Below are 13782 nucleotides of genomic sequence, written 5' to 3' on the forward strand. Positions count from 1 at the left end.
CGCCCTAGATTTTGTTCTTTTCGATAATTTTAACATAAAACAATAATGCACATTTTCCTGTTGAACTGAAGCAGCTGCTGCTACACAGGGTGCCACCATTTTTTTTCTAATTCTTCAAGAATTGTAAATTCAAATTTTTTTTTTAAATTATAACAAACAAGTGTGTGTTTTTAAAGGGTATTGTTGACATTTCCCTTACTAATATCATAAATATGATCTGATTAAATGTATTACTGAATGGGTAATTTATATGGCTGTATGCCAACATGGGGCTTTCTATATAGGCCAGACATCTAGACCTTTTAAACATCGTATAGCCTTATATCTTAGCAATATGCAGTGTAAACATCCAAGGAGTGAACTATTTAAAGATCAAATAGAACACACCTTTGCACATTTTCTTTTTGTGGGGATTAATGCTGTTGTTGGGGATAGTTTATCTAATTTATCAAAACATAGGCTGTTAGAAAGGAGAAACTGTGAATTGTTAACTTGGGTGCTATGTACAAGCCTGACTTAACTGAATATTGGTGATAAATGGAACTATTAATTTAAATTGATAGCTGATTTATATGATTAATATAATATTTTGGTCAAGTATTTAGTTTAATATAGGAGTTTACTATTATTTTTTGCTATGTAGTTTGAATGCCAGCATTAATTAGGAACAATGTCACTTTAAGAAGACTGCTTTTAAAGAATTTCGCTGTTAATGTCCGGTTTGCACTGATGACAGCAATGGGCAAAACCGGTTTGCACTGCTTGTATTTGTAATCACTATAGTTCATGCTTTTGTCATATTGCTATTTTAACTATGAAATATTATGCAGTAAGAAGTCTGCTTCGTGGATTAAAACAACATTTTTCATTATGGAAGCATTAGAGCGCTGGTTTCCATTTTTGTGAATGCTTTTATATATATATATATATATATATATATATATATATATGTGTGTGTGTGTGTGTGTGCTTGTGTGTGTATAGTACAGTAATACAGTGGTTAGTTTTGCCTCTCCAACAATTGGTTTTCCATTTCAGTTTTCAGCTGTGGTGCCCTCTCTATATTTTCAGCATATCCTAAATGTGACTTTGTGGATTTTCATTGAATGCTTCCATTTGCTGCCGTATCCTAAACATGTGCTATAGTTAAACTGTTAATTCTTCTAATTGTCTGTCGCTGTGAATGATATATGTGATTGAATATGTCCATACATGTCACAACAAAATATAAATTGCTATCTACCACAGGATAGGATACTCCCTATGTATTCTTATATATGTACTCATGTCTGTCTTTGTGAAAATTATGTATTCTTATGTATGTACTCATGTCTGTCTTTGTGAAAATTGCATTTATATTGCAGACATTTTACGTTCATAAGTTCATGTGTAAGTACTAGGCCAGCTGCCCTTGCAGAACATTTTATTCCTATCCAGTTTCACTTTTGGTACACAAAATAACCTATCCCATTTGGGTATAGCTTGGTCTTACCATCCCATGGTCAATAATTATATATTAGCCCAATGAGAATAACTGGGATCATGCCATAAATAATTTGAGGAGACCCACACTTGGGATAAAGTATTTAGGAACTGCCTCTGTCCATTAGTAGTACAGGAGGCAGTCCTGGGGAAAATGTTCTGTTTCCCATCCCTAGATCTAAGTTGTGCTTGAAAATGGACAGATATGAACTTTGTTTTATGTGGATGGGGACTCTGTTCCACAGCAGCAGTATCCAATGCCAAATAAACCTGTCCTTCCAAACAATTGTGTTGATGTTGCAAAAGAGGTTTAGATCCTAGATCGAGTATTTCTGATAACATTTGACTTGCTGGTGTGCAGTAAATCCATAAATAATGGGTTGGAGGATGCCTTGTATGCCAGACACAGGTCACCTCTTAGCAGTTCGTGGGATACCAAGCATAGTGACAAGGCTTTGAGTCAGTCATGTAGGACATCTTGTTTAGGCATTTTATCCTTTTAGTAAGGTATCTTTGTGGACATTCCAGTTGCTGCATGTTTCTGGTCTAATGAAGCCTGATTAAAGTGAGACAATGACATCAATAGATATAGACACAATCTCATTGTTTATAAGCTGTGCAATATAGATGTATTTTCTCACAACAACAGACACATGTTGGTTAAAAGTTAGGTCACTGTCCACATAAGTACCCAAATCATGAATGGCTGGGTCAACTCTTAATGGCGTATTGTCAGTGTGGTAGTTTCCTAGGGTAGATGACTTTCAAAAGGATATAATAATGCAGTTTTTGGCATTTAGTTTCAGACTATGATTTTGATACCAGTTATTTATTTGAGACAAACCTTCCTGCAGGATGGTTAAGTAGTTTGGGGAATCATCAAAACAGCAAAGCACCCAATGGATAAAAGAATAACTGTTAAAACAGATAAGTAAAATGAATGCAAGAAAAGCACAAATGGTTAGGCGAAACACGGCTGGATGTAACATAAAACCTTTTTAGATTTTATGTTACTTCCAGCCGTGTTTCACCTAACCATTTGTGCTTTTCTTGCATTCATTTTACATTTGGGGAATCAATGACTGTTCCTGGCTTCAAGTCATCTACAAACTTATTCAACCAGTGCCCTTTGGTTTTGGCTTTTACTTCAGAAAAGAAGATGCCAAACAAGTGAGGTCCCAAGACAGAACCCTGGGAGAATTCACTGGTGACTAGTTGCTATATGGAGGTAACTTCCCCCCATTTTGATTATCTGTGCCCTATCTAAGATCCAGTTGGCAATTCAGTGGGTGACATAAGGGTTTATTCTCAGGTTATTTAGCTTTTCTGCTGCACATAAGTGGGGAATTGTGTCAAAGCTTTGGCCAGGGCAAGGTATGCAGTGTGTACTGTCTTGCCTTCATCCATTGGTTTGGTGGCCTCTTCAAAAAAACAAAATCCACTAGACTGAGTAACCATGACCTGCCATTAATGAATCCAAAGTGAGACAGGTACAGCGTTTGGAGTTTCCCTATGCCCTGATTAATTTATTTCGTGAAAATTCTTTCCATGGCTCGTCATACTAATAGGTCTGCAATGCCTGGGTCTATGTAAGATACTCCCTTATGCAGGGGAATGACTGTAGCTGTTCTTCGTTTACTTGGTACAAAACCTGTATGGAAGCTAACATTGAACAGTGTTGTTAGGGGTGTGACTAAATCATGCTTCTAATTATTAAGATGCACCCAAGGATATTGTCAGGACCCACTGATGCAATATTTTTAGCTTTTGATAGCACTTTTAGGACTTAGTCTTGCATGGTAGGAGGTGAGCAGGTTTCAGGTATATATTTCTATGTATTTAGTGGAGTTAACTGAGTTTGGTGGGTAATTGAAGTTTGGCAGTGTATCACATAGGAGTAGGTAGTTTGTCTTAAAGAATTTCTAAAGGTACCCTGGGTGGACCGGATCTCTTGTTTCAACTTTGTTTCAGAAGACACTGCTTTATGGTCAGACCTAAAAGGTAATGAAGATATGCAAGGGATGGTGCAAGATGCTCCCATATTAATAAGGACAAGATCCAGGATGTTATGCCCCCTAGTGGGTACTCTGAGTAATTGTCCCAGGGTGTTTTTATTGATAAAGTCCAGGAATCTCTGTGCTTGTACACTAGTGGTGGTGTAAGTTTCCCAGTTTACAGTTGGATAGTTTAGATCACCTAGGAAAATGGTATTGGGTTTAATACTGAGTGATTTGAGTTCCAATAAATAGGTCCTGTAGCTTTCTTTTATCACAAAAGGAATTCTATAGCTAGCTAATATATGGCATGGGACCTTTCTGATGGTTATTTGGACATGAAGAAGCTGTAGTGCATCATGCTGCTTTGTCAGCCGTGATGTGAGTCTCCTCTGGATGTAGATTGATGCACCTCCACCTTTTTCCCCTCCTGTGCAGTAACTGGTCTAAAGGTGTGGAAGGCGTTATAGTCCTGCACAGGCAGAGTACTCTCTGCTATTTTAAATCAATTCTCAGTCAATACACAGACATCAATGTCTTCCAAAGAAGATAGTAAGAAGGGCTTGTAGGGACTGGAGCTTCTTGTTCAGGCCCCTAGCATTTATCAGTAATACCTTCACATTTTCCTTTGCTTGTTTCATTATGTTGGTAGGTTTATCAAGCCATTTTGCCTAAAAAATGCACTATGGGGGGACAATGTTTTGCCAATAACTGAAACCCTAGAAGGGGCAGATGCAGATCAGCCCTGGCCAAAGCATGATCTGTTGGTCATATCCTTCTAGGCTAACAAATATTGGACACCCTTTGAATGACATCAGAAACTAAGCCAATTGTTAAAGTCAGTCATCTTTTGTCCATCCTGTGGAATCACCCTTACAGAAGATAGAATACTGCTTGATGCTAGCCTCATACCAGTCTAGGACACATATGCCAAAAGCTCCAATATGACTCTCTTCATGTAGTATAGGGAGGTACGTCTCAGGTTATTTACATTTACAAATTCAGCATATGATGGATTATGTGTATTGTGATTGCTTTGGAGAGGTGTGATGTGTGGTGTACTTCTGATGATTTTGGTGCCCGCATTTACTGAGTATGAGATTTTTGCCTCCAAGGATATTTTATATATAATATATATATATATATATATATATATATAATATGCTTTATATATATATATATATATATATATATATATATATATATATATATATATATATATATATCCCAAGGCCGGTATGACCCTGACCTTGAATAGCATCTTACGCTCACCAAGAATGATGCCACAGTATAAAGACAAAATGATCAATTTTAACAATTGGCTAAAGTATTGGTATCATTCAAAGGGGATCCTGTGTCTGTCAGCCTGGGATGACATGCTCAACAAGCCATGATGCTTCGCTAGGGACGGCTTGCACCTGTCACCCCTGGGCTTTCGACTACTGGCTAAGGCTCTTGCCACCCCCATAGTGCCTTTTTTAGGCAAGGCTCAAAAGACAAACCCACCTCCATAGACAACACAAGGAAAAATAAACTAAGGGTAATGCTGCTCAACGCCAGAATTCTAAACCTCAAGATGCATGCACTCCAGGCTCTCCTCAGTATGGAGAATATCGATATCTGTGCAGTAACAGAAACCTGGTTCAAGGCTCCCAAGAGCACCCCAGCACTACCAGGTTATACCTCATACCATGCTTTTCGGCCCCAAAACTCGGACCGAACCACAAAAGGAGGGGGAGTATCCATATTCATCAAAGATACCCACACCTCCAGGTTAGTGGCACTGCACAAAGCATCGGAGACCATCCATGTGCAACTAACAGTGGGCAAAACTGCCTTTCAGTTTGTAGCCTGCTACAGATCACCTTCCCAAACTCAGGAACCCCATTCGGCTTTCCTGAGAACACTGGAGAATATGAAGGTCTCTCCAAACACCATTATATTGGGTGACTTCAACTACCCAAATATAGACTGGGAGCACTACTCAAGCCCCAATACCCTTGCCCAATGGTTCCTAGAATTTATAAACTCAAATGCTATGGAACAACTGGTCACCACTCCCACAAGAGGGGAAAGCATATTGGACCTGATCATCACCAACATGGGGACTCTATGTTCCATACCAGAGGTATACCCCTCATTGGTAATTATCCCATCCCCACCCCCAGCCAAGGAAACCATGGTGAAGAACTTTTCAGAAGCAAACTTCACACTTCTCAAAACCGAGGTGGAATCCTTCAAAGCCCCTGGGCCAGTGGAAAATATGGCCCAAACCACAGAATCCTTTACAAACACATTCTATGGGCACCTACAGGAATGCATGGATCGTGCTATCCCAAATAAAACCAAGACTGACTCCTCCAAAGGCAGGAGACCTGTCTGGTGGACCCCAGTCATAAATAAGCTATACAACAGAAGGAGGAAGCTACTACATGATAGAGCAAAATCCCAAAAAGGGAAGGCATCTCTGATCAGTACTAGCAAGAAACTATGATCCCTCATAAAATCATCTAAGGCCAGCTTCTAAAGAAAAATTGCACAAGATGCTAAAGATAATCACAAGGCCTTCTTTAGTTATGTCAGGAACCTGGGTGGTAACTCCCAGATATGCTCTGAGTTAGTGCAAAATGACAAAAAAAATACACTGAACCCACAGACATTGCCAACATCCTGGCAGACAGGTTCAGTGCAAACCCCCCCCCAAAAGAGCAAATGTCTATCCCAACAGAGTGTAGCCTCCCTGACATCACAGATGCATAGGTGACAGCTGCCCTCTCCAAAACAAAAAACACAGCATCAATGGGACCGGACGGTGTCCCGGGCTGCATCTTACATGAGCTCCAAGAAGAACTGAACCCTCACATAAAGTCACTGTTCAATCTTAGCCTTACTACAGGATATGTACCCAAGGAATGGCGTACAGCAACAGTGGTCCCACTCCACAAAGGTGGTGCCACAACGGACCCCAGAAACTATCGCCCTATAAGCCTGACTAGCCTGGTCTGCAAAGCTATGGAGCGTATCATCATGGAACTCATAAACAAAGACATTGGGAACCTCCAAACACTGGATCCTACCCAAATCGGCTTTGTTAAGGGCAGATCTTGCCCTTTGAACCTGGTCGACTTCTTTGAAACAGTCACCAAGGCTATAGATGAAGGGAAGGTAGTCCACACAGCCTACCTGGACCTCGCAAAAGCCTTCGACACAATACCCCACTTGGGCATCATAAATAAGCTCATCAGCTTAAATATCAACCCCTATGTCACAAGATGGGTTGCAAACTGGCTCAGGGATAGAACCCACATGGTCAGAATTGCAGGTGCCATGTCAGACTCTAAACTAGTTACAAGCGGCGTCCCACAAGGCTCAGTCCTGGGACCTCTCTTGTTCAGTATATATTTCTCTGAGGTACGGGCTAACACGGGAGGACTATGGCTGACCAAGTTCACAGATGACTGTAAACTGGGTGCCATAATCGACTCGCCGACTGACACAAGCATCCTCCAAAATGGTCTCACAGAGATGGATAACTGGTGCCAGAGCCATGGACTAAATCTAAATGCCAAAAAGTGTATAGTCATCCCCTTTGGGAAAAACAAAGTGCCCACAAATTACCACATAGGTGGTAATCCACTAAGCACAGAAGAAGTAATTAGGGATTTGGGGACCCAAGTAGATAGCAATCTCTCCTTTGACAATCACATTGCCAAAGTGGTTAGAAAGACCTTATATATAGCCCACTTTATCATGAAAGGGTTCACATCTAGATCAAGAGAGGTCAGTGTGCCCCTCTACTCATCACTCATCAGGCCCATAATTGAATACAATGCCCCATTTGGGATGTACCTTACCCGACACCTGCAGCAACTGGAAAGACCCCAAAAGTACCTCACCAAGAGGATCAAGGGACTCAAACAGATGCCCTATGCAGTTAGGCTAAAAAACTCCAGCTCTACTCAGTTGCTTACCTCCTACTCAGAGGCGATCTGTGCCTGACGTATAAAGCCATGTCCAACCCAGAACTAATGGACATGTTCCACCTCAGGAAATCCAAATCCCTTAGAGCTACACGCACAAGGGACTTAAACCTCAGCACAGAAATAAACAGGACATGCTGGAGGGACAGATTCATATCCCAGAGGCTCCCCTCACTCTGGAACAAAATCCCAATCCATGTTAGGCAGAGCCCCTCAATGACCCTCTTCAAGAGAAATCTTGATGAGTGGATGGGAGATTGTAAGTTTACCCCTGGGATCTCTTCTATGTCCCTACTAGACAGAGGCACAGTAAACGAACCTTAAAAGGGCTATCTTTTGTGACCTACCATACAGAGGCACAGTCAAAAAATCAAAAAGGGTGGCGAAAGCCTCTGGCTAGGCTTATAAATGCCCTAGGGCAGGTAGCCTAGTATCAACCTATGAACCTATATATATATATATATATATATATATATATATATATATATATATATATGAAAGAAGAAGCAGCACCAGCAGATAAAGCACTCAATTTAAGTAAAATATATTGAACAAAAAGAAATGAGTGCACCATAAACTGTCACATCAACTTCAAAAAATTCCAGTAGGATCTTCCTTGCAGATAAAACTCAGGTTTAATGTTAAAAATGAACAAACAAACTGCAGCACAGTGTAAGCGCTTTCGCGTTATCATCTAACGCTTCATCAGACATAAAAAGCAGTTCAAAATTACCTCCTTTTAAACATCCTATTTGTGATGACATCATGATGTTCTTAAAGAGACAAGCATATATATATGTAACAAATATAAGAAATATATATATATATATAAATGTATATATATATAATAGATATAAAAACATAAAATGCATCTGAAATAATTATAAAAATTCTTTCAAAATGAAAAAAAGGGGATCAATTACATTTATTGTGATCTAAATGTCTTTGTATTTAATGATTTAAGGGTCTAGAGGCTAAAAACGGCTTGATAGTGAATCTATCATTTAGCCCAAACCTATGGGCTTGTAGCTTTAAAATCCATCTGCCTTCCCTTTCTTCAATTTTATTCTTCATATTGCCTAATCTACCATCTGCAGATATCATCTCTAGAACTAAAAACTTAAACTTGTGATCATCACCTTGTTCTCCAGCGTGTTTGGCCAGAGCATTCAAAGTATTACCTTTTGTTATGGCATATGTATGTTCCCTAATGCGTTCGCGTAATGATCTAGTCGTCATGCCCACATAGGACATCCGACAGGTTTGGCAAACTGCTAAATACACTAAATTGGTGGATTTACAGCTAGCATAGTGTTTGAACGTATATGTCCTTTGTGTCACAGGATGTATAAAGGTATTGGTATTGGCTATGTGTATACATTGGTTGCAAGTATGGCAGGCAAAAGTAGTAATTTGACACCCAGAATTACAGGACTGAATGACAGAAACCAAGTCCGAGACTGACCATGCCCTTCCTCTCAAAATAATTTTGAGGGAGAACAGCCAAGTTTCTAACAGAAATCAATAATTTGCTGAGGTATAAAACATTTGGTTCCTGGTTACATTAATACGCAAGCACTATATATATATATATATATATATATATATATATATATATATATATATATATATATATATATATTCTATTAAGCTGACAGCCCATTTCACTGAAACCCATTTGGTTGACAGCTCATTTCATCGACAAACATTCTAGGTGGGGGGCTGCGCACCCCCACACCACCCCAACTATATATAACAACTCCACGGTCGCACAACAGTGGGGAGGGGGGCAAAACCCAGGTTTTTGCCTTGAATACTTTTGTCAATGAAATGAGCTGTCAACCAAATGGGTTTCAGTGAAATGGGCTGTCAGCGAATAGAAGTAGACCCATATATATATATATATATATATATATATATATATATATATATGTTTATATATGTATATATATATATATATATATATACATATATATATATATATATATATATATACACACACACACACACACACACACACACACACACACACACACACACACACACACACACACACACATCTCTCACACACTGTGTTATTCTGTTTAAGTAATAGATGATCATCAGACAGCATGAGACAATTCTTATACTGTGTCAGGATACCCATCTCATTCAGGGGTAACTATAACTGCTTGGAGTTTGTTTTTTTAGAATAATGTTTTTGGTGGATTTGATACTGAGTATTCAAATTTCAATACAACTAACCTGGAAACTTTCTTCTGTCACCAGCAAGAACCAGTAAATTAATTTTAGTAAAAAAAAAAAAAATCACTAATTTGATACAAAAATGGTACAAACAGTACCAGTACACTCAATATTTAGCAATTTTATCAACTGTCTATTAGTCTGGTGAATAAGTTAAGGGAAGAGACTTTACAAAATGATTCTTATGTGCTTATTGTCAACAGCCAAAACTGGGGAGAGGGAGGGGAATTATGTTGTCAAATTATCATAAGGGGTGGCAACAACAAATACACTGGGTTTAAGAACACAGCTACAACAGAGTTTGTAGAAGGGAAAAATAATTTAACTCAGATCTGAGATGACTGGCTTGGAACTGCCCCAATGCAAAGACAAGCCCTGAACTAGTCTGACATAACTCGGTACACTAGAATGAAACCATGGCATAATAACAACAGTTATAATAACAGACCACTTAAACAGCAAAAATGCAGTGCAACTATGTACTGAAATCATTAATATAGGCTTAAAGACATTAGCTAAAACAAATGCAGACTGTTAAAATGAATTAAAATCAGAACAATAAATAAAAATACTTATCTATCTTTCTCTGTCTTGTAGAGCTATTTAGATTTTGTAAACAAATCATTTGAGGAACTTTGCTTGTGCCTTGTTATAACTGGTTTCTCCCAAACTGAATCTCCCAGTCACTCAACACATGTAATTACATGATAATTCTGTAAAGATCCATGCAAGACTGTCTGTGGCACACAGAAAGAACTGTGTGAATTCAGAAATGAAGGGAACAAAGGATGCTGTGATACAAAATTCAAAATATGTAATTCATTGGCGTGAATTAGTACATTTCTATTAAACATATCACTAGAACTTACTTAAATGGACTAATCCTTACTAAATAAAAGTTTCAATCTATGTATCTTTCTGCACTTATAACACATACATGCAAGCACACACACACACACACACACACACACACACACACATACACACACACACACACACACACACACACACACACACACACACACACACACACACACACACACACACACACACACACACACACACACACACACACACACACACACACATACACGCACACGCACACACACACACACACACACACACACACATATAAATTAGTCACTGTGTTGCTTTTAATTGTAATTCATACAGTTTTAGGTACGTAAGCCAAACATTCTCTAAAGATAAAACAAGCAACTCAGTCCTTTTCCATATGTATAACATTTTATTGGAATATAATGTTAATATGAACAGAAAACTCTGAAAATTTTGATTTCAAGAAGATTCTGATGCATATTCTGACATTGATAAAAATATGACTTCTATGAGTAATAAGCACAACTAGCTCTCATTTTTAGAAAGTTTATACTTGCAAAACTATAGCTAGAACCTTTTACAATCAGACATATTAAATAGACTTGTTAAGTCTAATAACCTTAATTGCTGTAGATGTTCTTCAAATGACAAAGCTGATTAGAAAGATATTATTTGATTGCTTGATGATTTGTGATTTTTTTGGGATTCCTATTGAAAGTATTAGTCAAATTATTTGGACTTACAATTTTTTCTAACTGAAAACATGGTATTGTATAATTATTTATCCCTTTGTGTGTCATAAAATGTCAGTATTCTTTATTTTGGACTGTTTTAGCCATTGCAAAGAAAGCAATCACCAGGAAGTGGAGACAATGAACTTCACCCTCTTTATCAGAATGTTTTAGAAATTTCAAAATTCATTCATGATAGGGAAACAGAAGTAATTGCATTTAAAAAATGTTAATAAACCAACTTGATTTAAATTATGGCCTAAGGTTTCAGAAATCTTGACCAAAGCAATGCATTAATAGCTTGAAGACTTTGTTTTTATTTTATGTTTCCTTATTGTAACAATTCAATGGCCGATTACACTTTACTGATAGTAAATCTAAATATATCCTTTTGTTTGTAAATTCAATAATTTGCAACCAATAAAAATTCTTATAAAATTTGTAAGTGTTTTCTGTTTTATTTTTGGCCCTCTCTTCATCCAGTTTCTAATTTTGGCTAGACATTGACACTGTTACCTACAAGACCAGTATACCCTATATCATGTCCTTCTTGATGGAAAAGATAGAAGAAGCATTTGGAAGGTACAAGGTCTAGACTTTGCAGTATGAATGCAATACATAGTGATATAACCACAATCTCCTTGTTTGTCCATACAGTTTTATGTTTATGTCTTTTAGATTTCTATTTGTAATGCATTAACATATTGGTTCCATATATTATTCTTAGAGTAAGTCAAGAAAGTAGTCCTATCAGGAGAAAACAGCACATGAAACGTTATTTTTGTACGATAGACAAGAATCTAATCCTTAAAAAAGTGCAAGAAAAGAATTAGCATCATGTTTAAAGTCATTGGTGCCTGTGCTTAACCATCTGTATAAATTACAATGTATACATGCAGACTTGTACAATCCTCATGACAACATGAAGTTAAAATGACTACTAGTAATGTTCTGTATGGAAAGACACACATTTGTCTCCAGCTTTGCATTTACTAACATTGCTATCTCCAGGTAGGTTGTAAACTGTTTATTTCTTTTTCTTCTGTTGGCAGTATTAAGGAGTCACACATTAAAATATGAATACTGTTCTTTCTTTCATTCATAGTTGTCTACAATAGACAGACAGCGATCGTTTTCATTAAACCTCAGACTGAATAGCTCAGGAAAATTTATTGATAATCCAGAAGACTTGAAAGGTTAGTGATGCATGATTCAAGAGTTATTTTTATTCTGTAGTTTAGATTTTAAGCTTGTATTCATTTCATTGCGTTTCAGTTAGATTATCTTGAAAACTTCAGATTTTTCAGAATTAAATTATGTAATATTTAGCCTGGTGGGTCTATACATGGTTAAAATGTCATTAGTTGCTTTAACATCTAATTAGAGTGGTATGTACATGAGAACTGTGTATAGAGCATCCAGTATTGAAATCTATGTCACAACACCTTAATAAGATATATATAGCCTGTCTAAACATGAAACTGTACGTTCTAGTCTCAGAAAAGTTAATATACTGTATTGCACTTGTTTCCACGGAACGGGAATTTTTTTTTTTCCTTCGTAGGTATAAACATACTATTCAGCAGGTTATACTCCTGTCTCTGTGGTGTAAAGGGATAAAGCCCTGGCTGCAAACCAGACGACCTGGGTTTGACTAACAACCTAAGTGCTAGAAGGAGTATAAGGTAATTATTGGAAGTGAGTGGGCTGTACTAGCTCACCCCTCCTATGGGTATAAAGGTGGTATGAGCCACTTCATGTCTGACCCTAGTAAGGGTGATGAGAAATTGCTGGTAACAGCTAACAGGTTAGTGTGGTTAGTGCCACATGTGGGCCCAAGAGGGCATTCTGTGTGTATAAAGGAATGCTTAAGTGCCTCATAAGCAGTGGCTTAGTGGATACCACCAGACACTGTAGATGATGGACTTAGATGGGGAGGGAGAGGATCCTCACCTGATTGATAACCTTGAGGGTGCCCACCTCTTGCATCAGAAGGAAAAAGACTGAATGAGCTGATTAGCTCTTACCCAATACACAGACCAAATGAGCCACAAGACTGTTCTTGGCTGGACAATGAATAGTCTGGCTCTTACTTGGGGGAGGTTGAACTGATCGATAAGGATCTGTCTGGAGGAGGCTTGATGGCTGTGGAGGGCGGGGGTTCAAGGTCCTGTCTTATTACATCTTCTAGGATTTATATTAAGTTAATAGAGTAGTACAACACAAAGTAGCTATTGCACTTGGGGAAAGTAATCTTTGCATGAAAAGTTAATCTGAGGTCCTGTATGCCTGCTGTAGTGATACTTTGGGTAGATAAAAAAAACTCTGATATGTAAAGATGTTAAACATGGGGAGAAGACAATTCAATAGCAGAAGATATATGAGTAAAGAACATATTAAGTTCATGGAAGACTAGATATAGGATAATTGTAATAACTGATTTGCATTTTCCAGAGATGGACTGGAGCATTCTAGCACTGAAGATAAATAGGAAAGCTGAGTTGACAGATTAAT

The 13782-nt window shown here is 37.9% G+C and overlaps 1 protein-coding gene across 2 annotated transcripts in view; it reads left to right on the forward strand.

Moving 5' to 3' along the window:
- The window catches only part of PLXND1 (plexin D1), an 817829-nt gene that overhangs the window by 445743 nt on the left and 358304 nt on the right, over positions 1 to 13782 (forward strand). For both annotated transcript variants that reach the window (XM_044078628.1, XM_044078629.1), the window contains exon 11: positions 12374 to 12464. In XM_044078628.1, coding sequence (XP_043934563.1) covers positions 12374 to 12464 — 91 coding nt within the window. The remainder of the gene's footprint in view (positions 1 to 12373; positions 12465 to 13782) is intronic.

The sequence above is a fragment of the Protopterus annectens genome, chromosome 7.part1 (genome assembly GCF_019279795.1).
Source record: "Protopterus annectens isolate FY-2018-M chromosome 7.part1, PAN1.0, whole genome shotgun sequence".
Lineage (NCBI taxonomy): Eukaryota > Metazoa > Chordata > Ceratodontiformes > Protopteridae > Protopterus > Protopterus annectens.